Here is a 14,878-nt window from a genome sequence, read left to right as displayed (position 1 = left end):
CTTTAGCCTATTTTATATGGATATATGGATAGACAGGCCAAATTCCCTTGAGTAATTATAGAGTTCTCTTTCAGATTTTAAAGTGTCTTGGAATATGATATAGTCAGCACAGTTTTATCTATAGAAAGCAGCATCTGGAAGAGCTTACCATCCACAGGGAAGCCCTTTTCAAATTGGACTGTTTTATTAGAGGCAAAAATCTTTATAGAGAATAACTTTTATGTCTTTTACTTGATAAAGATCACTGAATAATGTTATTTCTATTACATTTTTTAAGATGTCCTGAATGTGATGATATATGAAGGGAAACATTTTATTATAAAAGAATATATAAAGTGGCATTCGGTTATAAGTGGCATTAGGTATCTGTTTGAAATCAGAAAATATGTGCATTATATCTTAATGTTTTCAACATATTTCAATCAGTTGCAGGATAGGGAAATTATGGAAAGCTTGCTTTGTTCCATAGTAAGAGCCTCATTCAGTGTGCCCTTGTGTGTGTGTGTGTGTGTGTGTGTGTGTGTGTGTGTGTGTGTGTGTGTGTGTATAAATGGATCACTCTCTTAAAGATTTTATATACTTGGTAAAATAGATAGTTAAGTTTATAATTTTTGGATGTTCACTTGTCTTTGTTGTCCCCCCCTTAAGATCCAGGAATTTTTTTTTTAAACTTTGGCTATCATGCTTCTGGTGTGTTGTGTTTGTTTGTTTGTTTTTGTTTCTATTTTTAGATTTAGTATAATCCATCTTATTTTTCCATATGTTTTTTCTTTTAAGTGTCATTTCTTCTTTCTGTATAGTCCTCTTGGTGTATGATATCAGAGTCCAAGTATGGTGGTTCCATTATTTTTTGTATATTTTTTTTCTTTTCATAATTTTTTTTGTCTTCATTTTTATCTTTGAATGCCCTTTGGATGACATCTTGTACTTTGATATCTTGCCAAGTTTTTACTTTCATCACTTACTTCTCTTTGACTTAAAATTATAATACTTTTATCTTTCTGTTTTCCTTTTTTATTTGCTTTAAAAACTTATGTCTCCTTTCCTTTCTACCATTAGCATTGCAGTAGACTAGCAAATAATAATACTTGAAAGTTTTTTAGTCAAAAATTGCTTCCTTAAGTCACTGTTAAAGGCTACATGTTAGCCTTAGAGATTGGGATTTCAGAATAAAGCAGTTAGAGGCTGAGCCAAAACCTTCAGATATTTTTTCTTTTTCCTGCCAATTATTCTGTTATTGCTTTTCTTTTCTTTTGTTTCTGCAAACTACTTGTCTAAAAGTAGTTACTTTTGAGACTAGAAACTTAAATTAATTTTATGATATTTTTCTTTAACTTTGCTGTCACAGATCCCTTTGGCATTTTGGTAAAGCTTAAAAAACCTCAGTAATATTGTTGTAAAATGCATAATGGATTACAGAGGAAATCAATTATATATTTATATTTGACTATATTGACATCAATATATTTTGTAAAATAAGGTTATGGAGGATCCTGGGAACATGATGGAGTAGGTCAGAAAACTTTGTTATCCAATTTTTCTCTACAAAAAAAGATATTTAAAAATTTGCTTTAGAGCAGCAGAAATAAATATGGAATAAAGCAATCACCCTTTTAAGACAATTTGAGAAGATCCAAAGAAAGACTTGACCTCTTGGGGCAGAGGTTTGGCCTGAGTGAAATACAAAACACTTCCAGTTCAACTCTGCAGAAACAACAAACAGTAAGCTCTGGGGGCACTTGGGTTGAGAGGTAGATTTAGAAATTTTCATCTAGCAGATTGTATAAGGATTTGACAACTGAGTGTGTGTGTGGTGTTTATTGGGAAGGTGTCATGAAAATCAGATTTAAGTGAGGCGGGCTGTGCAGAGTCAAGACTGATGAACCTTCCACTTTTGAGGAATGCCAAGCACAGCTGTACTGTGCATGCACATTAGGGGCTGTTGTTACAGGGAGAAGGAGCAGAGAAAAATTGGACAGCTGAAAGTTTTCTGACCTACTTCCACCATGTTCGCAGGATCCTCCATAACCTTTTTTTACAAAACATGTTGATGAAAATATAGTCAAATAAAAATATGATATATAATTGATTTCCTTTGTAATCCATTATGCATTTTAAAACAATATTACTGAGGTTTCATAGGCTTTACCAAAATGCCAAAGGAATCTGTGACAGCTAGTTCAGCTAGCAACTGAACCTGTTGAGTTCAGTAGCTAGCAGCAGGTTGTGGGCACTTGTAGGAGAGCAGAATCCCTGGCTTCAGTTCTGGGGCAGAGAAGACAGCTGTAGTTTGTAGCTACCAGAGACTCTGAAGGGAGTAAGACCAGTTGTTGGGACAGTGTGGCTGATGGTCCTAACTGTGGTTTATAAGTGGAGAAGAGAGCCCCTGGTTGGGTTGAGAGACAGACCTCAGAAATTAATAGTATAGAAGGACTTGAGATATGGGGCATTATTCCCTATACCTCAGAACTACAACTTGATTACACTGATAGCTGCTAATAACAAAACAAATAAAAACGAATAAGCAAAGGAAAAAGACTATAACCATCGATGGTTATTATGGAGATAGAAAAAATCTGAATTTATATTCAGAGGAAGATAATGGAGCTAAAAAACCCACTCCATTTTTAATGAAAAATATCAAATGGTTCCAAGCACTTCTTGGAAGAATTTAAAAGGACTTTAAAAATCAAATGAGAGATTGAGGAAAAATTAGGGAAAAAAATAAGAGCAGTCCAAGAAAATGATGAAAAAATGAACTAGTTTTTTTTTTTTTTTTAAAGCTTTTTATTTACAAAACATGCATGGGTAATTTTTCAACAGTGACCCCTGCAAAGCCTTGTGTTCCAAATTTTCCCCTCCTTCCCCCCCACTCTCTCCTCTAGATGGCAGGTAGTCCAAATACATGTTAAATATGTTAAAATATGTGTTAAATCCAATGTATGTATACATAGTTATACTGTTATCTTGCTGCACCAGAAAAATTGGATCAAGAAGGAAGAAAAATCTAAGAAAATAAAATGCAAGCAAACAGCAACAGAAAGAGTGAATTCGAAGGAGGGGAAAAATTATATAAAACATGCAAAGCAGAGTACAAAGCTTTTCTTTGAAAACAATGTGTTGTATTTATTATGTAAGTTTTCTTGGAACAGAACTGGTTTTATATTGAATCTTCTCTTATGGGATGCTGTGTACATAGCAATTTTTTTTTCTCATTTTGTATTTAAGTTTAAAAAAAAAACTACCATTACCCTTCCTCCCAAAAGTTTGAGGAGCCCAGTTTTCTAAATTGAAATCCAAGATCATCTAGAAATAGGAAGTTATAAAGTAAGAGCCTGGGAATATATTCAATTATGTTTGAGATTATTTTAAAGCTTTGTTTAAAAATTTTATGAAATTAAAAAAATTTGTTTTGTAAAGCTTTTATGGTTACTTCTATTTCTCTTCAACAACCTCTCTCACTTCTCCTTTTGACCAATATGATAGGTTCGAGGTAGTGTCTCAGGGTTGTTTCAATTTGTATTTCTGTAATCAAGAGTGAGTTAGAGCATTTCTTCATATCCTTATAGATAGTTTTGATTTCTTCATCTGAAAACTATCTGTTCATCTCCTTTGCCCATTTATCAATTGGGGAATGGTGTATATTCTTACATATTTGAGTCAGTTCTCTACATATTGAAAAATAAGATAGTTTCCCAGCTTTCTGCTTTCCTTCCAATTTTGGTTAATGAATGAATGGTTAATGAAAAGTTGTTCTTTTGTCCATTTAAAAGGGACACTTTACTTGGAAAAATTAACAAACTCTTGGGTAACAACTTTGCAAATTAACCTAAATAAATGACACTGAAATTAAAAGTTCTATAACTTCAAGAGGCCAAGTGACTAGCCTATAATCGCAAAATTGATAAATATTTGAAGTTAACTTTAAAAAAAATTTTTAGTAATAGTTTATTTTTTCAAATACCTGTAAAGAGTTTTCAACATCAATTTTTGTAAGACTATTCCAAATTTTTCTCTTTTCCTTATTTCCCCCAAACAGAAAGTAATCTGATGTAGGCTGAGTCTGAAATTCTTTAAACATATTTCCATATTTGTCATGTGCAAGAAAAATCAGACCAAAAAGAAAAAACCTTAAGAAAAAACAAACAAAAAAAAAGGTGAAAATAATATGCTTTGATCCACATTTTCTATAGTTTTCTTTCTCTGGATGCAGATGGCATTTTCTATCCTAAGTCTATTGGAATTGCCTGAATCACTGCATTGTTGAGAAGAGCCAGGTCCATCATAGTTGATCACACAATCTTGTTTCTTTGTATAATGTTTCCTTGGGTTCTGTTCTGTTAATGAGGTGGAATTTAAAAAAAAAAAAAATTTGAACTTAAAAGCAAACAAAATGGTCACATATATGTTTAATAGAATAGAAGATAGTAAATAATACTGAGTGATAATACTATGATGTACTACTTGCTTATTTTTTTAAAGTATATTAAGATCAGGTTGTAGCTTCCATAGTTATTATCCTGCTTCTTCAAGGTGGGATTTAAACCTAGGTTGTCCTGTGTGGTCATCTAGGAGCTTATAGTCTATCAGGGCATACATAAGACACGATAGTTTTAATACACTATTATAAGATAAATGCAATAGGAAGCTATAAAAGTGCCTCATCTCATCTGAGAAGATGTAAGTGACAGAATCAAGGAATGCTTTTTATGTGGCATTTGGGTGAGTTTCAAAGGATGGCTCTGACTTCAACAGTGGAAGGAAACAGAAAAATATTTCAAATCTAAGAAAAGGCATAGAGGCACTGGTGTAATAATGCGTGTTCAGATGACACAGTAGTAGATTCTACCTGGAATGCCAATTGTATTGCAAAGAATAATGGTATAAAGCTAGAATGAGTTGGCATCATTTTATGGGGAGTCTTGAATGCCAGGCAGAAAGGGTTTAATTGGCTTTTCAACTTTTGCTAAAGTTTTTTTATATGAAGATTTTATAATATGGTCAACCTATCCATTAGGAAGAATATTTTTTTAGTTTGAGGGGAAGAGACAGCAGGGCGTCTTACACATTTTTCACTTGTGGCTGATCCTTTTTCCCCTGAGAAATTTTTATGTGATCCTGGGTATATAGATATATAAAATTGTATAAAAATCAAACAGTTACTGATGATAAATCAAAATTTCACTACCTCCATGTTAAGTTAGGAGATCTGATATGGGGTTTAGATCTACAGTTTAAGGAGCTTTGGTATAGAAAATAGATAGCTGACCTAAGGCCCTGAAGACCTGGCTTCTTCTGACACATAATGACTGAGACACTTCAGGCAAGTATAAACTGCAGAGTTCTGAGCTTCACTAGAAAGGAAAGTTGCTTCTCTCTGAAATCACAGATCCAGGCCCTAGACCTATGTGGCTCAATGCATAGGATCCTAGGATCTGGAATTTGGAAATACTAGAGTTGAAATACAAATCTGGCTTTATACATTTACTAGCTGTGCGGCCCAGGCAAATCAGTTAATATGGCTTCCTCGGTTTCTTTCCTAAAGTGAGGCAAATAATATGTACCTCCCAAGATATCTGTTAGGATCAAATAAGATAATTTTCATAAATTGAAAATTTATGAAAATTTGACACATAGTAGGCAGTTAATGCTTTTTCCTTTCCCTTTATTTATCTTCTCTGATAGAGAGTATAGGCAAGAAGATTTGTTAGGGAGATCAGTTCGATCAGTTGGAAGGAGGACTTTGTAGTTGGTTGATTACAGTGAGAGAGAATTAAGGAAAGATATTAGTGTGGTGAAACTGACAATATTAAACAATTAACCTAATTAAAGAAATGAATTAATAAGGAATAGTTAACTGGCCCAAGTTTTGTTTGGTGGTCTGCTTCTATTTGGTTGGTCTTCCTTTGGCATTTTGGTTTTTTAAGAAATATGGTGCAAGAACACCAGCATTTTTTGAAATGCACTTAAATATTGCTTAGCTCACATACTTACTAAGCATTTCAGTGGCTATTTCTAAGCCAACAGACTTACAGTTTTTGGATTCTAGGAGAAAGATAATATTTGCAATGATTGTTTTGGTGTATTTAAAAGCAAGAATGACTGCTTATTCAGTGATGGATTAATTTAATATCTTTACCATTGGAGTATATAACTTGTTTTGTATTATATGCACAAAACTCAAGTATGTATAGAAGACCCTAATGTACAGCCTTATCTCCACCACTACTATATGTCTTGTATCTGTTCTTTATATAATCTTTCATATTTTTCTTCCTATCTTCTCTTCATATCTTCTCTGCTTAACAGAATTCTTTTCTTTCTTCAAGATAACTCTTATGCTTTTTCTTCCTTATAGCTTTACTTGATCTCCTGCTTCACCAATCTGAAAGTGATCTTTTCCTTTTCAAACTCTCCCAGAACAGTTTGCCTGAAGTTCTCCTTTGGTCCTATAATTGCATGCCTTGTATAATTAGTTGTGTGTGTGTTAAAAAAGTGCTAATTCTCAAGTTTATTTTAGTTTCTTCAAATTCCTGGCACATTACTACAAATCTTTATTAAATTTAATCAAATTACTTCTAGATCAAAAGTCCACTTTGTTGATAAGGAAACTGAAGTGGAAGGAAGGAACAGTGGCAGAGAAATGACTGCATTTGAAATTATGACATCCCGAGGTCCAGCCCTGTAAACACAGTCATTTGTTCAAATTGATTGTTAGACAAGTTTAAAACAATACTTGGAGGAGATCTCAATTTTGCATTTCTGTATAGAAAACCTTCCATTTCTTAAAAAACCCATAGACTCTGTTCTCTACCTAATTTTACTTCTAATTTTTAACAGAGCACCTTTATAAATTGATTGAAGCCATTTAGCATGAAATTTTTGTTCTTTTTTTACTTATCTCTTTTTCCTTTCATAGGATCATAATTGGACTCCTTCTAGACTTAGACCCTAGAATAGACTTTTAACGAATCATTTTGTCCCACTCTCATTTTAAACATGAGAAAATTGAACCCCAAAAAATGAAGTAAAAAGTAACATATAAATATAGCAAAATGAGGTTTTGTTTATTTGTTTGGTTTTTAAATAAATTTCTCAAACTAAACAAGTATATTTTCTCCTGCTTCAATAGAAAAGAAATTTTTCTTGTTGGGATTAACTCTTTAACTTATACTTTTGTTCTTGTCAGCTAAGTTTTGTGGGACCTTGGTATATTACTTGTTCTTTTTCTGTGTTGTCTTCAAAAAATTCATAGCAATCATCAAAACTATTTAATACTGTTAAAAAATAGGTTGATCATTGAAATAGGTTTGGTACATACATTACGAACACAACATACAGAAGAAAATGTTGTGCCACATCTTTTGGTAAATCTATAGATATTTGAATTACTGTGGTAAAGACTTATTTAACAAAAACTTCTGGGAAAACTGGAAAGCAGTTTGGCAGAAATCTGATAAATATCAGTATCATATTGTATATCAAGATGGATACATGATGTAATTATAGAAAGTCACATCATAAATAAATTTAGAGGAGCAAAGAAGGAAATATCTTTTAAAAATAAGGATAGGGTTAGGGTTCATAACCAAACATAGAATAGAGACAATCAAAGAAGTAAAAATGAATCATTTTGGTTTTTTAAAATTAATTTCTTTTGGTACTGATGCAAGATTTTTGCAGTAAAATTTCCAAATAAAAGCTCATCCAAGATAAATAAGAAGCTGATTAAAGTTTATAAGAGTAAGAGTAATTCTCTTAATAGATAAGTGATCAAAGGACATGAGCAGGCAATTTTATTTTATTTTTGTTAAAGCTTTTTATTTTCAAAATATATGTTAAATCCAATATATGCATATATATTTACAATTTTCTTGCACAGCAAGATATGTATGCAAGATATGCACAGAAAGATAAATAAACAATTATCTTGCTGTACAAGAAAAATAAGTTCAAAAAGGGTAAAAAAAAAAATGAAAAGAAAAAATGCGAGTAAAAAACAAAAAGTGAAAATGCTATGCTGTGGTCCACACTCAGTTCCTCCCTCTGAGTATAGATGACTCTCTTCATCACAAGATCATTGGATCTGACCTAAATCATCTCATTGTTGAAAAGAGCCAAGTCCATCAGAATTGATCATTATAATCTTATTGCAGTGTACAATGATCTCCTGGTTCTGCTCACTTCACTGAGCATCATTTCATGCAAGTCTCTCCAGATCTCTTTGAAATCATTCTGCTGATTGTATTCCATATTCCATAACATTCACATATCATAACTTATTCAGCCGTTCTCCAACTGATGGACATCCACTCAGTTTCCAGTTTCTTGCCACTACAAAAAGGGCTGCCACAAACATTTTTGCATATGTGGGTCTCTTTTCCTTCTTTTAAGATCTCTTTGGGATATAAGCCCAGTAAAAACACTGCTGTCAAAGGGTATGCACAGTTTTATAGCCCTTTGGGTATAGTTCTAAATTGCTCTCCAGAATGGTTGGATTTGTTCATAATTCCACCAACAATGTATTAGTGTCCCAGTTTTTCCACATCCCTTCCAACATTCGCCATTTTTTCCTGTCATTTTAGCCAGTCCGAGAGATGTGTAGTGTTGTCTCAATTTGCATTTCTCTGATCGATAGTGATTTAGAACACTTTTTTCATATGATTAGAAATGGTTTCAATTTCTTCATCTGAAAATTGTCTGATGAACAGGTAATTTTAAAAGGAACTCCAAGCTATCCATAATTACGTGAAATCCAAATGATTAATCATTAGAGAAATACACATTAAAGTAATACTGATATACTTTACACATCAGATTTTAAAAGATAGAGGAAAATAACAAATGTGACAGAGCTGAGTGAAAAACAGATACATTACTGTTTTTGGTGGTGCTGTGAATTAGTCCATATACATGTAAAGATAGGTTTCAACATAAATTTTTGTAAGATTTTGTGTTCCATGTTTTTCTCCATCCCTCTCTTATGCCTTCCCCTCCCCAAGACAAAGTAATATGATGTAGGTTAAATGAGTGCATTTCTTTTAAATGTATTTCCATATTTGTCTTGTTACACAAGCAAAATCAGACTAAATGGGAGAAAAAACCAAGAAAAACAAAAAACAAAAAAAGGTGAAAATATTATGCTTTGATCTATATTCAGTCTCCATAGTTCTCTCTCTGGATGTGTGAGTCGTATTTTTTATCCCAAGTCTATTAGAATTGTCTTGAATTATCAGTTTCCAGTTCCATGCCACCAGAAAAAGGGCAGCTACAAACATTTTTGCACACGTATGTTCTTTTTCCTCTTTCATCTTCTCTTTGGGATACAAGCTTCATAGAGACATTTCTGGATGAAAGGGTATGCAGAGTTTGATAGCCCTTTGGGCTTTTCAAATTGCTTTCTAAAATGGTTAGATCATTTCACATCTCTACCAACAATGCATTGGTGTCCCAATTTTCCCACATCTCCAACATTTATCATTATCTTTTCCTGTCATCTCAGCCAAACTAAATAGGTGTGAAGTGGTACCTCAAGAGTTGTCCTAATTTTACATTTCTCTAATAATGATTTAGCTGCTTTTAACTTTGTATTGCTGCTGTAGAAGTATTATTTGTGGAGGCATCTTATAATTGTCACATTTAGTTGCCTTTTTCTTAGTCCTCAATCTCTTTTGAAGGTTCTGCAGTTTTGTATAATGTACTACTTTTTTGAAACAATACCTATTTACTTTGCTTTCATCTGATACTGCATTCACTTGGTTATGTCCTTTATGCCTTGGTTTCTTGGATTATTTTTTTTTTTCCTTTCTAAATTTGGACAGTGGTTAAGTTCAGTCTTTGGCTTCTCATGTAGAGCTCTTGTTTGCTTAATCCCTTGGTTTCATTTAACACCTGTCTGTGACTTCCTATATATGTATGTATATATCATCTCACTTAGGATCAAAATATTGGAGTTTGTCCTAAATCTGATCTGTTTCATCCCTTCCTCTTAGACATTCCTTATAAAAGCTCATATACATTCCCTTTCTCTTTGCCTTCAGTACTCTTTTCTTCTGACAGTACTGTTCATTCAAGTTCTTTTTCACTCCTATTCTTGAATAGGTTACATTAACTTCTCTCTCTCTCTCTCTCTCTCTCTCTCTCTCTCTCTCTCTCTCTCTTTCTCTCTCTTTTTCTCTTTCTCTCTCTCTCTCTCTTTTCTCTCTCTCGCTCTCTCCTCCACACACAGACACATACACACACACACACACACACACATACATTCAGTGCTTATTCGTCCATGAAGAGAGGGCAATTTTATTTTTATATTTTCAATTACCTGTTGGATGTCCAAATGAAAAAAATGTCCCATTGTCATTTCAAACTCAATGTGATTAAAATGGAAATCTTTCTATCCTAAAAATAACTCTAGATACAATTTTTTCTGCTAATGGAAATATCCATTATGTAGGACCAAAATAATTAGAGTTGTCTGACCTGTCACATCCCTTGCTCATATGTATTTCTTATATCTCCAGTGTTTCTCTTTCTCATTTCCTGTTGTCAATACTCTTCATTCAAATTCTTTTCACCTTATTTTTGGACTACTTATATAGCTTCCTATTATATTCAGCCTTTATGCTTCTTTAATATCATCAGCAAGCTAATCTTATTTTTATTTTTTTTTTTGCTGAGGCAACTGGGGTTAAGTGACTTGCCCAGGTTTACACTGCTTGGAAGTATTAAATGTATGAGGTGTGATTTGAACTCCGGTCCTTCTGACTTCAAGGCTGGTGCTCTATCCACTGCACCAACTAGCTGCCCCCAGGTTAATCTTAAAATATTATTTTATCATATTACTCTTTATGTTTTCATAGAATCAGTCAGTGGCTCCTGGCTGCCTGCATAATAGAGTCTGAATGTCTTAGTCTTTGTCTGTTACACCTTAATTTTTATATTTTTAAAATTTTTCTTGAAGCCCTGTATTTCTCTTGAGAATATGAATTGGATCCTTTTTCAATCTGCTCTTTTGGCTAGACTTTTACATGAAGTGGATACTCAAATAATTTATTTTGGTGAAGGCATTGTCACGTTTGTATTAACTGCCCTAGTTTAAAAAAAAAAAAAATTAAACAGTTTAATTATATTATTTCAGGCATCTTTGTTTTACTTTCTCCCCCCCCCCCCTTTTTTTTTTTAGTGTGATCAACAAATCTGGGGTTAACAGGGTTGTTTGGAAACGGCCTCGACTTACTCATAATGGTCCTGTTCGAAGAAGTACAGTTATTGACCAGATCCCCTTCCTGGCAGTTGCAAGAGCACTTGGTAAGTAAGCCTCACAAGACACCCAGTTGGATGGGATCTTGTAGGCTTCACTATCAATAGGTATGAAGGAGAGGAGCATGTTTTAGAAAGAATAACTTGATATTTTAAATTCTTTATAAAAATACATTATTAAGTGAAGACCCCTGCATTAACATAGTACCCTTGTAATCTCATCAGAGGTTGTTTATTATTTCTGAAAACTTTGCATCTCAGTTTTTTAAATCATAAAATTTGTTGACAATTTTAGAAGACATTGTCTCATTAGCAGATATTTGGACCTCATATAGCCTTTAAATGCCTTCCTTATTTTATCTTAGTTAATTAAGAGATTTCCTCTGATAGATTCTTTTCTATAAGGCCTTTAGAAAGAGATGAATTGCCTTAAGTAGAGGAAAGAGGCAATTTTCTAAAAATCTTAATGAAAGGAAATTTGTTTGCGTTGGTAGTGAAGAGATCTGTTTAATACTTGATTGGGTTAAAGAGAAGAGGGGTAGTATAGTTCTGCTAAATATATTTTCTTCCACTTTTTAAAGAAAATACTTTTCTTTAAAGGTTTTATCTTACTTGTTTATGAGTTGTTTTCTCTTCTCCCTTACTTCAGATTAAATCTTTTTTTGACAAAAAAAAACAAACAAAAAACAAACAAAATCTGATGCATCTGACTATATATACATAATTCTGTCCTGGTAGTATTCCACATTGCTTTACCATGGGGGATGGGTGTATGTGTTAAGAAGTAGTGCATGGATAAATAGTGTTTATTTGTTAAATGCATTTTCTCAGTGGAAATACTTAGATACAAGTTACTTCTTGAAACTTGTCTTGGTTACTTTTGGTTAAAAAAAAAAAAAAAAAGTTTGAGAATCCTGATTATTGTTAGTCCTTGCTATGGCTTTTATAATATAATATCTAGGTTTTTCCATAGGAAATTTAGTTGTTGGAAGCAAAACTTATTTTTGGGGGGAGTTAAAATTGTTTTTCAGAATAGAAGTAAAAGTACAGATTATTATGTTCTGGTTTTATCTCAGCAGAGGTCATTTAAGGGAGAATGAAATCTGTGGACTAGAGCTGTTTGTTTCTTATCCCATGAGGTGTGATATTTTGTTTCTGATATGAATTTGTGTTTCTGTATTTGATTGCTGTTTCTTGGCAGAGTAGCAACTGAAGAAAGATCTCTCCTTGGCATGTAGCTTTTTATCCATAGTTCTGGGAAACCTAGACATTTACTTGACTTCACCAGAGTAGTAATTAAAACAAAATCAGTCTCTTTCATGCTTTCTTGAGTAGACTTTGAAGTCTATACACTCTTTTCCCAGAAATCATAAATGCTTTACAAGGAATTACTTGGACAAGCCTCAGTAGTCCTGTTTTTAAGGTTGTTAAACTGAAGCAGTAATTCATTCTCACCTAGGTGAGAATATGTTCTACTGTCCAATAAAGAGTTCTTGCCTCTATTGTTTTGTGAAATTTTTTTTCTCTCAATGCTGTGTATGGATAAAGAACTTTACAATTTGTGGACTTTTATATTTTTAACTTCTCTTCCTTTGTCTCTTGGATTTAAAAAGTCTTTGAAAAGCTCAGTTAGCTTTTGGTCCAGTTTCCTCTTACTGAACTAATGAAAGTTTTTGTCTACTGCTTGTGTATAAGAGATTTTTGAAAACTCCTGTGTGTTCATCATGGCCCTGATAGCTCCTTTCATGTATAAAGATTATTTCAAAAGCCTGCTAAGTTCAGGAAAGAGAAAATGAGAGTACTAATTACTTGGCAGTAACAGTATTCTTAGCTGGTTCCACTGTTAGCAAATTTAAGCTCTTGTATTCACAGTACCGTTTTCTTTAAATGACCTATAACAAATTAAACTTGCTGACAGAAAAATGGTTTTTGGAAGGGCTGTATACTTGAAAACTCTCTTTAGCCAAGATCCAAATGATAAGTTTTTTCTTTTTTTTGAGACTGACTTTTACTTTATATATCTAAGCTAACCAAGCCTCTGTTCAAGTACATGTGAAGAAGAGAGCAAGGGCTGTTTTTTGTTTGTTTGTATCCCTGATGCTTAGCACATTGTAAGTTCTTTAAAAAAATGCCTTTTCTTTTTCTAGTTTTTTTTTTTTTTAATGGAGAAACCTTATGTGTTATAGACTTTACAACAGACATAATGGACTGTTCCCTATTTTTCTCTTGGAAAAACCCATATAATTTTCATTGACACTAGTTATATACCATGTCAATTCTGGCATGCTTGCTTATAGAACAGATTGTTAGAGCAAATAAATGGCTTGGGTGTGGTTAGTATATGAAGATATACTAGTGTCCATATGCTAACTGAAGAGAGCTGTTTATCTGGTTTTTGCAGATGCTGTGTTAGGATGGAGTGGGAAGGGAGGAACCATTTCGTCCTGTGATCTCAAAAGATTTATGAAGGTTGCTCTCTTCAATCACATTTTGAAGATGAGAAATAAGTTCAGAAAGGCCTATTTCATTGTTAGATATAAAAAAAGATTGACTTAATTCTAGATCATTCTGTCATATAAAGGATGTCTTTTTTGAATAGCTACTCATTAAATCCATAGAATTTTCATGATTGCTTACTATTATATATTTTTTATTTTTATATTTTCCTCAATTATAGGTAATAACAATTTATAACATTCAGTTTTTAAAATTTTGAGTTCCAAATTCTTCCCCTTTCCCTTTCCTCTTCCCCCCCTTCAGAAAGCAAGCAATTTGATATAGATTGTACATATGTGGTATGCAAAATTACTACTTTATTTTTGTAGCATGTTAGCGAATTTTGAATTGTATTCTACAGAGCAAGAACAATTCAGTATCACATGACGAGAAAGAATGTTTATTTGACTTTCCCCCCACACTTCAATAATTTTGAAGACCAGAGGTAGGCATTGTAATCTGTCAAATTAACATGCATTTATTAAGTCCTGTTTACCTTAAGTATGCTAAATACTGTCCTAAGCACTAGGAATACAAATAGAAGCAAAAAGAAAAACAGTGCCTCCTCTTAAAGAATTCTTTTGGAGAAAGATATATAAAAAGAAGCTTTTAAAAGAAAGGGAGACTACAAGAAGGGATTGCCTAGGGAGCATGATGAAGTCTGTCAGTGTAAGAAGTTCATCTGATCATGTCTTTCAGGTATTATATTAGGAATCAAGTTTAGTAAAATGTCTTTATTTTCTTAGTCATTGTTGTATTCTCATTGTTTTATTTGAAGCTTCTAGTGTTTGATTTACACTAAGAACTATTAAATCTTATATTTACTAAATCATTAAGTCAGACTTGAAAGTCATTAGAGATGGCTTAGTCAAACCTCTTGTCCTTTAGAATCTGCTTCTGCTTGAATTTCTTGGGGATAGTGACTAGATCATTTCATAAGCCATTTTCTAATAAATGCATTACTGGAGATTAAGTTAATGTACAATGTTTTCCCTCCTCTTCAGGTTATACATGTCCAGTTCCTTCATCATTTTCTCGAGATAATTTCAAATCTCTTCAGCATTTCTTGTCTTATTCTGAATATACTCAAGTCTTTTAGCATCCTTCTTAAAAGTATGGTTTCCAG

The 14,878-nt window shown here is 32.9% G+C and overlaps 1 protein-coding gene across 2 annotated transcripts in view; it reads left to right on the top strand.

The window, feature by feature from the left end:
- Nucleotides 1-14,878, top strand: part of PPM1D (protein phosphatase, Mg2+/Mn2+ dependent 1D) — a 44,403-nt gene that overhangs the window by 8,470 nt on the left and 21,055 nt on the right. For both annotated transcript variants that reach the window (XM_074261994.1, XM_074261995.1), the window contains exon 3: nucleotides 11,180-11,304. In XM_074261994.1, coding sequence (XP_074118095.1) covers nucleotides 11,180-11,304 — 125 coding nt within the window. The remainder of the gene's footprint in view (nucleotides 1-11,179; nucleotides 11,305-14,878) is intronic.

The sequence above is a fragment of the Sminthopsis crassicaudata genome, chromosome 4 (assembly GCF_048593235.1).
Source record: "Sminthopsis crassicaudata isolate SCR6 chromosome 4, ASM4859323v1, whole genome shotgun sequence".
NCBI classification, from domain to species: domain Eukaryota; kingdom Metazoa; phylum Chordata; class Mammalia; order Dasyuromorphia; family Dasyuridae; genus Sminthopsis; species Sminthopsis crassicaudata.
Note: the sequence above shows the minus strand (reverse complement) of the source record. Positions and strands in the feature narration are given on the sequence as shown.